Consider the following 14,763-nt stretch of genomic DNA (forward strand, 5'->3'; position numbering starts at 1 on the left):
CCTCATTTGTGTGACTAACTAATACCAAATGAATCATAGATTTAAAAAGAAAGAACTTGGATTTTCAGGGACTTACAAATGTAGTAATTACTTCTGTCTTTTATATCCCACGAACATTTTGATCTATGGTTTCCATTCAAGGGAAGAAGCTGTGAGAACAACTGCTGGCAATTATTTGCAGTTTTTGTTTGTTTTACTTTCAAGCACAGATATTTTGCTCTTCGCATCAAGAAAACTTTCTGCCTTCTCTCAAAAACTTCTCCCTGTGCTTTGTTGCTTTGATACTGATGTCTGGTAAGAGGCTTTCAGAACATGATGTGAGTGCATTATTTAAGCAGGTGCTCTCTTCTAATGAAGCAAATAAAACACCGCGCATGACAGAGCAAGAAATTAACTTTGTGAGAACCAGGAGGATACAGGTTTAATTTCTCTTCATTCAGGAAAACAACGATAATTCTGTATAATAGCATGCCACAGTCTTGATGAAGAAGTTCAGCATCGATCTTAAGTCTGCTCCTGTAATACCACTTTTCTATTACACACAGACTATCAAGCATCCACAGAGAAAGCACCCTGAATTCAGCAGGGAAGAACAAACCAGAACGAGGCGATTTGCATTTGCCTTCCAGGAGTCTATTCTCTTATGCTGTAGCTGGAAGATGATTTACCCAGCATTTCCTTTGTGCTACACAGAATTGATGCAGAGCAGACACTCTGAACTCAGCTTCTTCTCCACTCAAGTGCTGTGGTTGATCACCGTTAGGGCTCCCGAGCGAGGCAGATTTCATTTCAGCCAGATCCATTTGTCACCAACTTCAGCATTGTAGCCCTTCTGATAATTGCGGCCAGGAAGCTAGAGAAAACAGAAACTTTAATCAGGCATTTTGTTGCTGTTTACCAAAGTTTTCAGATTCTCTACGAAGCGACCTGTGTTATCTGCAAAAGGAAATACGCCTTTTTTTGCAAAATTAGGACTGGTATTCGTAGAAAAATTAATTCCTTCAGAGAAAAATAGAGAATACACACAGAAAATACTATTTCAATACCGTATATAAACACATTTATATGTAAACTAAGCCAATTTCTCACCAACAGAAAAGCACATTCCATCTGGATTCACCCATTTCTACCACTGTATGCCATTCCTCATTTTAATTAGAGATGACCCCTCTAATCTTGGTGCACAGTAAAAGAATTGTATAAGTCAGTAGAATCTCATGCCAGAACAGACACACACTATTAAACGCATAAGTTTCACGCATGAAATTTTGAGCTAATTACTACATTTAAATTAAACCATTCAAATGAAATTGCATGTTTAGCCTTCAAGAGCTGAACCTAACTTCACTAAAGCAGAATGCAATCTCTGCCCATCTCCACCAGCACGGCCAGACACCACTACTTGCTAGAAAAACTGAAGTTTCTCAACACCACACCAATACAGATTTCACAGGTACCTTGGGACCTAAGCAACAACCTTCACTTGCAACCTCAGAACCACACTGAGCTTCAAGCAGCAGCTCTTCCACACAGACCCTCCAGGTTTCTGGGAGCTGACTGCTGCAGACTTGCTGGTTAGCACGACTGACCCTTCTGTGCCACTGGTTCCCAGCCCAGGGCTCATGGAAACACTGATTCTGCAGTCTCATTACTTCTTCTCTGACCCATTGCTATACACAAGATGCCACATAAGAGAGCTGATGGTAGTTAGTTAGAACGTGGAGAAACTGTGGGACTCAAACTGGTCATACATGGTATGGAATAAAGTCTTTAGTTTCAGCTGGGATGGAATTGTTTCCTTCAGAGTGCCTGGTAAGATGCTGCATTTTGGTTCTAGGAGAAAAGCGATGTTGATTACACACTGATATTTACAGTTGCCTGCTAAGCAGTGCTGTACAGAGCCAAGGCCATTTGTAGTGAAGGGCTCATGTTGCTGGGAGGGAACAGAGTTAGTACAGCCGACATAAACTGGCCAAAAGGACACTCCATACCACATGACATCAAGAAGGAGTTCTGAATGGATGGGAGTTCATCTCTCTCAGTTATGCTGCTCAGGGGCTAGGTGGGCATCAGCTGGGGGTAGTGAGCAACTGCTTGTGCATCACTTTTAGATACGTTCGTATAATTACCATTTTCCTTTTCTCCACCTTAGTCAAAGGTTTTCATCTCAGCCCACAAGTTTGACTTTTTCTACAATTTTTTTTCCCTCTGATTCTCTCCCCCATCCCACTGTGAAAGGAGGGAGCAAGCAAACAACTGCGTGGTGCTGAGCCACCAGCTGGGTTAAACCACAACAATGGCACTGGGCTGGGGACCCTCAGAGTCAGCCGTGTTGTTGGATGGCATGTCAGGAATTATGGATGGTTTCACAGGCCTCTGGAGACACATTATGCTAGAGCTCAGGCCAAGTAAACCAAGAAACACGTTGCAGAAGGAAAGGCTGAATGGGCTGCAGCATCTGGGACATCAGATGTGCTAGGAAAGCTGGAGGGTCTGCATCCTCACCAGGGAGAGAAAGCAAGCTGTAATAAGGACAAGTCTAAATGGAGACGCATTAGGCCTAGCACTGCCAGCCAGGCAAGGGAAGGGACTGTTCCACTCTGCATTGCCTGGTATGGTGGGGTGAGGAGAAGGCTGTGCCCCAGAGGGCGGTGGGCACGGAGCAGCTCCCAGGGCAGTGGGCACAGCCCCGAGCTGCTGGAGCTCAGGGAGCACTGGTACACCAACCTCAGCCATAGGGGTTGGGTTTGGGAGGTGCTGCATGGGGCTGTGGTTGGACTGGGTGACCCTTGTGGGTCCCTTCCAACTCAGGATATTCCACGGTTCTATGACAGTAGCCCATATGGGTTCTTGGCATGCAGGAGTTCAAGGAGTAGCATCCAGGCCTAGAGCTGAAGAACAGCAGCTCTGGGCATGGCAGGACATGGGAGACTTAAGAATACAGTCCATGCCTGGAGACTCAGCAGGTCAGCTAACAGACACACCTGCAGACAAAGCACGGCATAGCATTTGGCAGGAAGAGGATAGGCACAGCCCTGCAGACCACGCATGGGCAGCATCACAAGTGCCAAGTCATTCTTGGCAGCCTTAAAGATTTGGGGAAAGAGGCTGTTTAGGTAGCAGCCATTTTAAGAGATTACTAACACAGCATGCAGGACTGTGAGAGAGAGCCTGCCAATACAGCAAAGCAGCACACGTGCTCTGTGCAGCTAGGAGAGCGCAGGCTGCACCAGCAGGTCAGCAGAACCATCTCTTAGCAACTCGTTTTGCTAAAGCAAGGCAAAATTTTAGTGCAGCTGCTGCCTGAATAAACGTGAACCAGGCTCTGTACCCACTAGGTAACTAAGCCACAGGATAACACAACTCCCAGCAAAAGGATCAATACCTTACGCTGGGCAACTACTATAAAGTGTGATCCTACAGGCAAAAGAGATGCAGGTATAATAATAAAAAATGAACAAAATAATAAGCAAAATAATGTATCAGCCACACTCTTTACAATTAATTAAGCACAGATTGTCCACCCAGCTCCACACAAAACCTGGTTCCACACAGGACCCTTGGCATGTCCTAGTGATCTTTCCTTTCAAAGAAACTGGGCAAGCATCCTGCTTAAGAGAGCTGTCTTGATGAAATCTATGCTCAGGCCATGATAACGGCTACTTAATCCAAGCTGAAGCCTCTTTTAAGTAAGGTGGAGGCATCTTTTTTTTCTTTATTTATTTTAGGGTCAGAACAGACTTCTTTCTACAAAGCATCAAGCTAACTGAAGACTTCTACTTCCTTCCTACATTCCATCCACCACCCTGCCCTGTCACAAGCTATTACAAGTCATTCTTCATCAGTTTTTCTAGGGTATTTCATTTCAACTTGTCTTTAATGTCTTGTCTAAACATCAGAAGAAACCATGCTGTCCTGTTAAGAGTTACTCCTGCTGAGCAAAGAGGAGATGTGAGATGGAAATAAATGATTACTATCCCTGCCCTACAAATTTACAGTGGTGAGTTAGGCAGGGCATAAGACCTGCTGTGACCAGCCTGTGTCTATTAATTCTAGCACAGAAACATCTCTCCCTGGTCCTCTCTGGGCAGCACGTAATTGGCCCTCTGATACCTAAGAGATTCCCAGATAACAAGATTATTAAAGCAACAGGAGCTCTCTGGGAACATACAGGGCTTTACAGTTCCATTCCTGGGGAAACCTCCCCTATTAAAACAACACAATATCAATCCCAGCAGAATTCAAATTCATTGTCCAAAACAAATTCCACATGTGCCTTTGGTTAAAGACATGCAAAACATCAAAGCAATTTTTATAATAAGTATTCATCCATACTCCATCATTCACAGTGGGCCTTGGCAAAAGCAGCTGAGTTTCAGGGTATGTTGAGGGGCCTTCCAAGCAGACAGGAAACTGCATATAAACGAATTTCCTTTTACCTAGCAAGCAGAATCACGTGAGTTTATGTTCTGTGCAATATCTATCTTAGATACAAGCAACAGAGACGACTTTTGAGGAAGAGCCCTTGAAAGCTCACATCTTTCAGAACCATCCACTGTAAAGCTGCACAACAAGGTACAAGGCCGGTCTACTCAGCATCTGGAGAAACACTGCAATGGGAGTTGTTCCCGTTCTTGCGGTGCTCTGCCTGCCCTCCACCTCCTCCTAGAAGAAGCATTTGCTCAGGGCACGAGGAGCCTGTACCGACACAAAGGAAAAGCATCAGTGACCACGCACAGGGTGGCTGAATGGACCAGACAGCTCGATATCAAGAGAAGGGAGGGAGCCTATAGTACTCATCATCATCTCACCTCTCTGCTGCGCAGCCCCAACCCTCTCTGCAGCTTGCTGTAACGTTCCACAAGCCCAGTCATCTCCCTCACCCAGTGAGAAGCTATGCACCCCTTTTGGCTGGCTTATTTTCAGTGACTCAATGAGTTCCTTCGGCCAAATGCATACCCGACAGCTGCAAAGAGAAGTGGTGGGAGGCAAACATGGAGATGCAGGGAAGCTGTAGGATGTGCTCCTTTTGGGGCCAGCAATTGGCTAAGCTGAGACTCCACCCTGCATCCTTAGCTCTCCGCCAGCTGAAGCTCCCAGCCTGCTGGCTGCTGAGCCAATACAAGGGCAGGGATGGGAACAAGCAGCCAGCACCAAAGCTGCCACTATGGCAGACAGAAAAGGTGATGGCTGGAAAAAGAGGTGACTGAAGGGAGACGGGACACAGCTCCATGAAACTCACCAGTAGCTGTGAGAACAGAAAGAGGACTTGAATATTTGACTACTACTTCCAGTATAAGATACAGGTGCCAATAAACAAAGCCGACGTCTAGATGGATCTCTTGCTGAAGGACACTAAAAATTCAGTCTCTCAATGGGAGATCAAGTGAATACTTGGAAGAGACTTTCATTTACCATGACTTGAAATTGAGTGTAAGTTTCCTAGTTGAACTTGCAGCAATGCCACGTCACTGTCAAGTGGCTGGCACACTCTAAGGACTGCTCCACGCTCTCTACCTTCAAATAAAACTTTAAGACTAAAGAAAAAGTACAACTTAATCAACGTGTTAATAACAGCAACAAGTAGCTGTAGAGGTATGCATGACCTCTACCAAACATTTCCAAGGATATAAGAGTAGCAGCACTTAGGGTGAGACAAATCCCACCCAACCCTTTCCTGGCATCATCAGCACAAACCTACAGAGCACATGTCTGCTCAATACCAAGTGTCAGAATGCAGACAGTAACAACCTTTCACCTGAAAAGTAGGAAAGGCCAAGTAGTTACCACTACCTGGGAGCAGATGTCCCTCCGGAGTGACCCAGCAGCTTCAGGAGGTGAATGCCAGCTCCTGCAGGAACACTGCTGGATAGTGGATTTTTTCACTGTAAGAAAATGGAGGAGACTGAGAATCAAGCTCTGGTCTGCTGTGATGCACTGCAGAACCTGGAGCTGGCAGCAGGGATTAGCTCAAGAAGTATGCTATAAAAACCACTGTATGAAGAAAGGAACTAATGAAATAAGCTCTACCCAGCAAAGGTAGAACTGGCTCAGAGGAATCAAACTGCTCAACTTTAAAAGAACATCAGTAAAAAGATGAAAACAAGATCATCTCATCAGTTAAATTAAGAACTCTGCCACAGAAGTGCCTGTCAAAGCTATAAATGTGATGAAAAGCCCTATAAAGTGGTATATGCTGCAGAGTAGCAGCAAACAGTTTTAGCCAGCTGTTTGCTATATGCTGCAGCCACGGCAAATAAAATCATTTCAAACCAGACGTGTACAGGTAGAGCTCTGGAGAGTTTCAACAGCCTGAAAAGGTCTACATCCATAAGCTTAGAATCTGTCTTCTTTTCCAACACTCCATGAGCAAGAAAGAATCACCACTCTTTTCCCTTCTGCCTATAAACATGCATTCATGAGGTGCACAGTTTGATTTCCACAGGACTGGAAAAGACAGACATTTGCCTACAGCGTGGCTCCTACCATCCTTTCCTTAGTGCTGTGAGCATTCACCACAGCCTGAGTAAGACAGCTCTCAAAAGCTTTACTGGACTGAAGTTAAAACAGACACAATGTAGTGAAATTGTTCAGTGGTTCCTGCCCTTCATTCATTCATTTAAAAACAACCAAAAACCAACACGTAACTCTCAAAAAAACCAAAACAAAACAAAAAACCAACAACAAAAAACAGAGAAATCATTAGAGATCCAATGGAAAGATAAGTGTCCATAAGGAGGACATGGCTTACTTCTTTAAAGCCAAAGCATTTTCACTTCAAACCAGATAGTTGAGTATCAGCAGGAATCCAATCTGTAGAAAGGAATTTGTGACTTGCAATTCGAGCAACTACAAACACCATAAACAATCTAATGTGTATCTCCAGCTCTGCTTTTGCAAGACAGCCAAGAGTAAATAAGCAACAGGGCACGGCTAAATATTTTACTGCAGTCATTTTCCAGTGTCAACTTGCAACAGTACTCCACACTGTGTGTACTCCACACTGGCAGAATACTTTGTTTTTCCTTAGGAAGGGGCATGTTAAGAACACCAACTACTCAGCTCATAGTGCAGGGTCCACTGTCTATCGTTGGAAAAAGCAACTGAATTCGAGTCACAAAGACTTAGCTAAGTGTAGATCCATTTTTTTAACTGGGCAGGCACAGTGCAAAAAGCTCCTTACAACAGGACTGCCAACAGAGCTCTGGTTGGAACTAGATGATCTTTAAGGTCCCATCCACCCCATTCTGTGACCCTGAGTGAAAGCAGCTCTTTGGTCACCATTTGTACATTAAAAACCCCTAGAGTGCTTCTCACTAGAAGGGTGCTATCAGGAGAAAAGGAAGATGGCATACTACAGCTCAACAACTCAAATTCACCTATCTTCACGCTTTAAGACCCGTGGAGATGTTACGCCAAGGAGCTGGAGCAATGCACGGATGGGAGGGAGGTCGAGAAGCAGAGCCAAGCACCTTCAGTACACATGTGCCAAAGCCATCTCCTGATTTAGAGCATGATATTCAGTACAAGAAACCTGGGAGATGCAGAAGAATGGAAGAAGTTCGGCTGAAACTTCTTCCTCCATTCCTCCATAAACCAAATATCTTTTTTTCCCAACTATTTTTTCATGTGCTGGTTTTTTTTTGTTTGCTTGCTCTTAATGTCTTAACAGAGGTTTACCTTGGACACCGCGTTCCTATTATGTTACCGGACAGGAGGGTTTCAGAGGGTAAGGTTGTGCTGCTTCCCAAAAAACTGTTTCCTTTCACAAGACTCAATGTTAGAGTGCCAAGTTTAAAGCAGATTATTTTAATAGCAGTGGGATGTTACTTGCCTTTTGGATTCAGATAGGCACCCGGCGCTTGGGACAGCATGGCATGTAAAGCAAAACCAGAGATCTGACAGTCTCAAGGGGCTCAAAGTCCTCCTCCCCTCCATATTTGGGATGGTTATCTCTGCCTGTTGCCCATGCTATCTTTGAAGGTAAGCAGGGAAGAAAAGCTGCATAGTTCCAAGGCAGAAGAGGGGCTATTCAAACTTCTCACGCTTCCCATGCATATTTAAGGTTGATGAGAACAGAGGAGGACCAGTGAGAAGGAACCAGGAGCAGATCATGCACCTATTTCCTACCCTTTCTCAAAAAACCTTCAGAAACAACTTAATTAACCTTCATTTTTAGTAGTTCCTCGGGTTCCTGTAGTCCTACAGCTATCTAGCTAGGCAACATCTTCCTTTATTTTAGAAATGGCTAAAAATATTTTTGCAGAGATAAAGCAGCAAAAATAAATTGAGCTTTTCCTAATTTATTGCGTGCCTGTTTTCATCCCCTCCTGAATCCAAAAGCAGATAGGGCTGGGCATTACAACTGTCAAACAACTCCATAAAAATGAGAAATGGAACAGGAGTCCTTGGTCTAAAAAACAAAAAGTTTGGCAAGACAAGAAAAAAGAAAAATGGCAGGAGAGGAAAAACAGAAGATTGTTACCATGGCATCCATCTTTGATAGGATTACAAACATAGAAAAAAAAGAAAAAAAAAGAAGACAGAATATCTTAAACTCCTTAATTCTGCAAAGGCAAGACTACCATGGAAGCCAACTCTTGTTACCAAAGTAAACTGTGAATAGCTACAGGATTCTGGAAAAAACCAAAACCATAACTTCTGTGAAGTTCTACTTATTCACACAGAGCAGATTATGTGTATGTGTGCATATGCATATGTAAAGTGACTAATTGCTACAAGAAACCTGTGTAAAATCTGAGGCCGGCCAGAGGCCAAGGTGTGTAGCACCCCACAAGAGTTATCTCCACAGTAAAGCTCACTGCACTGCTTTCACACAATATGGAGCTGCACTGACTAGACAAACACAATGTGAGGAGTGCAGCGGATGGAGGGATAGCTGAAGGATCAATACTTTTGTCTCTGCTTTCCTCACACACTGCGAGAGTGCAAATTTCATCTCATGACAGAAAGGGACATCGCACAGTTTGGTTTGGAAGAGAACAGGAATGATCAAGGCAAGAAATCACCGGATGGAAGCTGAAGGGATCCCCAGGATCAGCAAACAGACACTGCACAGTGGGGAAAAGCAGTATGTGGGTAAAGAGAGAGGAGCAGAGGGTTCACCAATTCAGTACAGGAGCAAGAGGATGCCTCAGATGGGAAGCTGACGACTAACACTGTTCTAAGCAAGCCTTATGCACACGCACTCACTGGAGCCCGAACTCATATTGTGATAGAAAGCATCTTTGAAGGTAGTTCAAGAGTGTGGAATACATTCTTCAAAGAATTCTTCATAAACTGCCTGCTCCAAGGGTAAGGCACACATCCCTGACTTTCTTCCAGTTGCATCGCTCCGGCTAACAAAAGATAAAAAACATTCTGATAAAAGATCTGCTTTATTACAAAAGGAACTTCTAGGTGCATGGACCTGTCTTGTGGTGAGAGAGTTTATGTGCCCAAGCATTTGTTCATTTTCTTTAGTATTCACACCCACACATGCACTTAAAGAATCCCAGCAAGCTAGAAAGAGGATGCAATACTCCCACTGCACGTTCTTACCCCCTGGAGGGAGGATGGAAAAAAAACAACAAAAACCCTCGAGTGTTGGATGCAAGCTGTGTTTTATAGCACTCTGCTGAAAATAGCCCTGTTCTCCAGGATTTCTTAGATCACTCTTTAAAAACATTGGGGCAAGGCACTGGACAAATAGAGGAAAGTGACTGCACAAACCAGGGTTGGAGCCAGCGGGCTAACACGCATGCCTTTAATTAGAAATGATGACATGGGAAAGAAGATCAGATATTAAATACTTAACTTTCCTGTTATAGCAAAAAATTCTCCACTCTGATATCTAAGTGAACACCAGCAAGCCCTTGACTCCAAACTCTTGTCCATAAGCAGCAGCCTCATTAATTTATTTCACTGTCTTTTCAAATACAAAGATTGGGTAAAAGAAATATTGATAATTTCCCTGCAATCTGCAATGTAACCATTATTGTAAAGTTCTGCAGCTTCGTTTTCAGAGGTAAAAAAGTAGGTGACAGTTTGACTATGAAGCTCAGACAGCTGCACTTTTATATAGACAGCAAAGAGCATGCACCTGAACAAATCCTCTTTTCACCATCCCTAGGAGACTGAGGTAGGACTTGCCGACACAATTTGGGAGCATGAAGTACAAAAGTACATTATTTAAGTGCGCTGATTCCATTACACAGAATCATTTGGTTTTGTCTTCTCTGCAAACACATCTGCCTATGTGCTCCAGCTTCACATGGCGCACACGGAGCTTGGAGCACTGTCTGTGGTTCTGTGCACGGCTGGAAGAAAGTGCAGAGATACAGCAGTTGTGGAAAAATAAAAAATAAAAAAAACCACAGCATTCAAGCCTTTACTAGTCTGACAGTTCCTAAAATAATGTTGCTTCACTTAAGAATGAACATGCTTATCTCTGATCTACATACCCTGACTAAAAGGTTACTTTTCCTGTGCCAGAAAAGCATCTTTAGAAGTTTATGAATGCCTGAACAGAACGTCTGAGCCCTGCCAGATGACTCCACAGTAAGAGGAAGAGGCAGAAAGCCACCTCCTCACATACAAAAAGAACATTTACAGAAGAAATTAAGAGGATATACATAAAAAGCAATCCTATGGTGTTCAGAGCTGTATGTGGTTACCTCGCGATTTTGAGGAAAGGAAAATGTACTCAAATCTCATTCCCTGAGAAGTGTTTCCTCCTCCTCCTCAGTTGCTTGTGACTAATTAATATTTTGAACAAAACCCAGCTTCTGCCTGGAATTTGAAAATCCCTGAAAACCACTGTTATTAGGCAGCATGAACTGTGTGCACGCAGCTCTGAAAAGCACAGCACTTAGTTGGCTATTTGTACGAGCAGGGATGTATAGCTAGTTACAGGACTGCCGAGGAAGAAAAATCCCCTGCACAAATCATTGTGTTTATCTGGTAAACATCATTACTCTAACTTTAAAAGCATGCATTTCCCACAAGGAAAAGTTCAAGTTCTGTAATTACACCATAATTAAGCCTTTATTTACAAGTCACGTGAGCCTAAAATCTTTATCTGTCTTCAAACGCAAGAGTGGTAGCAGAGATGCAACCATCTGTGCACAGACACGGGCAAGGCAAGGCTTTATGAGCTGAGATTCCCTCCCATCAGACCCAGCAAACTCGTAGCCAAGACTTGTGTCTACAGTTCATCTGCTTCTCCTGTCTGTGCTGCTTGGTGTCGTGCTGCATTACCTCTGAATGCAAGCAAGCAGAAACTCACAACTTCGTCTGCTAAGCAAAGTTGGAGGAAAAATGCAGCTCTTAGGTTTCAGCACAAATAATTGGATTCTCAGAACATTAAACAGCACGTGGGGCTGGCCCTGTGCTCACCTTTCTAGTAGCTTAGGTGAATGCTTCACATCTATTCCACTGTGCACGTTCCCCGTGCCTGAGGGCTTACAAGAGTTTAAGTATCCAGAAGAGAAAAAAATAAATAGTAGTCGGCACTGACTGGATTTAACAGAACGCTTTGTGAATCACACATGACTCCTCTTTATTCCAAATGACATTATCACTTTCCATACTACTTCCCTGAATCAGGGCCTAAAAGCACGCCTGCAGATGGGAGATTTTATTTTGGCAATGTTTTTTGCAATGAAAAGCTCAGGCTCCTGCTGTCAACTAACTGGCATCGAGCACAGCAATCCAAAATCCCAGCTTTCTTCCCCAGGTACTCACATACCTACTCCTAAGCACCCCTTTGCTGCAAGGAAAGTGACTTTTCCCCGAAGGCAGCTATCTGAGGAGGCAGGACGTTCCCAGTTTCATGCCAACACAGAGAGGAATGTGCTGCCATACAGCTGGAGGGAAAAAAAAGGCTTTCAGAAGTAGCCCCCCTGCTTTCCAGCACACAGCTCTGAGGTCCTAGTTATGCGTCAGGCAGCCTCAGCAACTCCCAGCTCCTCTGGTAGGTGACATTTCAGCCAAAAAAGCCTATCATCTATGGGAAGAAAGGCACCATCAGCACAGATGGATGTTGCTTGCTGGCAACAAGGCATGCACTAGGCCATTCTGAAGTATGTGCTGCACACACATAGACATCTCTTGGAGTGAAGGACTGCACAAACTCTTAGACCGAGCCTGAAGCTTGGGATTCAAAACGTCACACTAAAAAGCACAAAACTGCTAGCTCAGATGAACCACAGTAGCTAAAGCAGCTTTTTGCTGCTTTAACCCTTATTGTTAACCCCCCTTACAAGGTGAAAGGAATACATCTCAAACGAGGCAGCACAGCATGAACACAGAGCCTCTCCACTGCGCAATTAACCGAGGAGGAACAAATTCTGCTAACAGTTGTTTCAGAAGTCCCTATGAATATTCGAGAAGAAAACGCTGCTAGTTCAGCTTCCAAATGAGCCCACAGAACAGTTTTAATTCTATTAAGAGATTGTATACAAGCACAACCAGAAAAATGACAAGCGCAAATCATGATTTGCATGGTTAGAAACAACTCATACAGATCCTCCTTTCCTTTTGTGATTTCGAGGGAAATAAACAAAAACCCAGCAACCACAGAAGATTTCAACGCAACTTGAAAATGAACCATCACCTGCAACTTCTGTTTGTCCAATCATCATTACTTAATTGCCATCAGTGCCACAATTTCTCTGATGAGAATTCACAACACCTGGCCCTTAGGAGAATGCTGCGTGGTAGGGCAGGACCCCATGCCAGCTGAACAACAATAACCGATAAGACAAAGTGCTAAGTCAATTGGAAGCCATTGTCTGCAGAATCAGAAAGGCGAGCAGCTAATTAAAACATTGTGTGGGAGCCTGCATGAGGTGTATGAGAGTGCTGGGCCACAACAGGCTTTGGATGTGTGCCCGCTTACAGAAACAAACTATTTAAAGCAACAACAGTTCTGAGATCCAATGTAATGTTCCTACCTCCTCAGCCCACTTCAGAAAAACACCCCCTCCTCAAGGGTTTTATAAGCAGCCTTCTTTAGTCGCCATGGGTTTCCAATTTTCTGGTTTGACTCAAAGGATTATTTTAGATTTCAGAGGTCAGAGACTAATCAGGGCAGGAGAAACAAAGACAAAGGAAAACCACTTATCCTTTAGTCCACATCTAAAGATCAAAAAAGAAAATCAGCTTACAAAACAAACCATTTGTTTCATTATTCCTCTTATGTAGAAGCTAGACTTCAAAAAAGGTGGGGACCCAGGCAAAATCCAGAACTCTCTCTTTGAAACGTGCATCTGTGTACGTGAGATTAACACGCAGGCTGTGCACAGGACAGTGGTGAATGCACTCACACTTTTGCAGGCACTGTCGTTTGGCTGTTGGACAGGTGCTCCCTTTCCAGGGTTACTCACCGATCGAAATTCGTAATAGATTTTATCGTACTCAGCGCCTCCGATTGTGATTTCTGGAATGAACCGAGGGATAGCTACAGGATCCAGCACTCCGTCTTTGTCCTGAACACTGAGGGGCAACAAGGATAAGAAAAATACTGTTAGTCCAGATTCTGCAACAACAGTTCTGAGTTTGACCGAATAACAAAGAACTGTTTCGCTGTTCAGCAGTTCTCTGACAGCTTTTCCCTCTTTTCAGCATACGATGTACACGTAGCCCCGTCCCTCCTTGCCCCCAGCTTGTTTCTGCTCCACCTTCTTCCTTTTCCAGTTCCTCCCCAAGGTTTTACCTTCCCCAGAGAGGCTCTGCCACACCTGAGAACCTCCTCTTAGACACCTTTTTGCCTTCATACCTGAACAAGGTGAAAATGCTGGTGCTACGAAAGTCCACAATCTACAGTAACTTCATTTAATTACCTTTCCTGTTTCAGTTGCTTTCACAAATGAATCCTCACAAGGATTATCAGAAGATAGCACTTTTCTTCCTAAAGTTTTCATTTTAAAGGGCACTGAGACAAACAGATGTTTGGAAGCAGGCAGTATCCCCAGCATCCCACCTGGGAGCAATCAGGGGAAGTTTGCTGCAGCAGCCGGTAGGACAGTTAGTGACAAAGGGTGCAAACAGCAGGATCCCCAAAAAATCTACAGCACCCAGAGCCAGCACTTCCAAATATCCCAAATTTTAAGGGTCTGAGAAACTGCTAGAAAGCCACCTTCTGCATACTGCTATTAATTTGCAGATCAACAGTGCCACCTATGTGCATCTGGGGAAAAACACATCTGCTGTCCTCTACTGCAAGCCACGACCAAGTTCTGAATTTGAGAACTATTCAAATAATTGTGTTGTTAGTCTCTGGTAAACTGCATTTCCTGACAGGCACAAATGAAACATATGCCCCGAGGTAATGTGAAACTAACTGCCCTCTAGCATTTTTTCCCCTAAATTGCAAAGCTTAGCAATTTACCTCACAGTTTCAAATAGTAAATGAGACTGCTAAGACATACTGACACTGTGAGCTATTCTGCTGCAGACCAGTCAGTAAGGAAATGCAGGAATTCAGTAAGAGATGAAGAGATAAAAGGATAAATGCCCATTTACAGGGCCAACACCAAGGATATTCCCTATAAACTATTCTAGCATCTACACAAATATTAAGTCTAGTATTTTCTAACTGGCTGGGCAAACAAAAGCAGAAGCATCTCATATTTATTCTGAAGCCTGTGGATGACACACTGTGACCATAAGCACTCTGGAGATCTGTGGCTCTGCACTGTAAGACACAAAAAGTCAAATGGCAAATCCAGTGAGGTTCACGTTGCGTTTAAGTCGTCCCTT

The 14,763-nt window shown here is 43.8% G+C and overlaps 1 protein-coding gene across 1 annotated transcript in view; it reads right to left on the reverse strand.

Moving 5' to 3' along the window:
• Positions 1-390: 390 nt before the first annotated feature.
• NDUFA10 (NADH:ubiquinone oxidoreductase subunit A10) overlaps positions 391-14,763 on the reverse strand; it is a 39,456-nt gene continuing 25,083 nt past the window's right edge. Inside the window, exons 9-10 of the mRNA XM_052675410.1 lie at positions 13,389-13,497; positions 391-853 (exon numbers count right to left, since the gene is read on the reverse strand). Of these exons, the coding sequence (XP_052531370.1) occupies positions 785-853; positions 13,389-13,497 (178 nt within the window). The 3' untranslated portion in view covers positions 391-784. The remainder of the gene's footprint in view (positions 854-13,388; positions 13,498-14,763) is intronic.

The sequence above is a fragment of the Tympanuchus pallidicinctus genome, unplaced genomic scaffold (genome assembly GCF_026119805.1).
Source record: "Tympanuchus pallidicinctus isolate F22 unplaced genomic scaffold, pur_lepc_1.0 scaffold15, whole genome shotgun sequence".
Classification (NCBI taxonomy): Eukaryota; Metazoa; Chordata; class Aves; order Galliformes; family Phasianidae; genus Tympanuchus; species Tympanuchus pallidicinctus.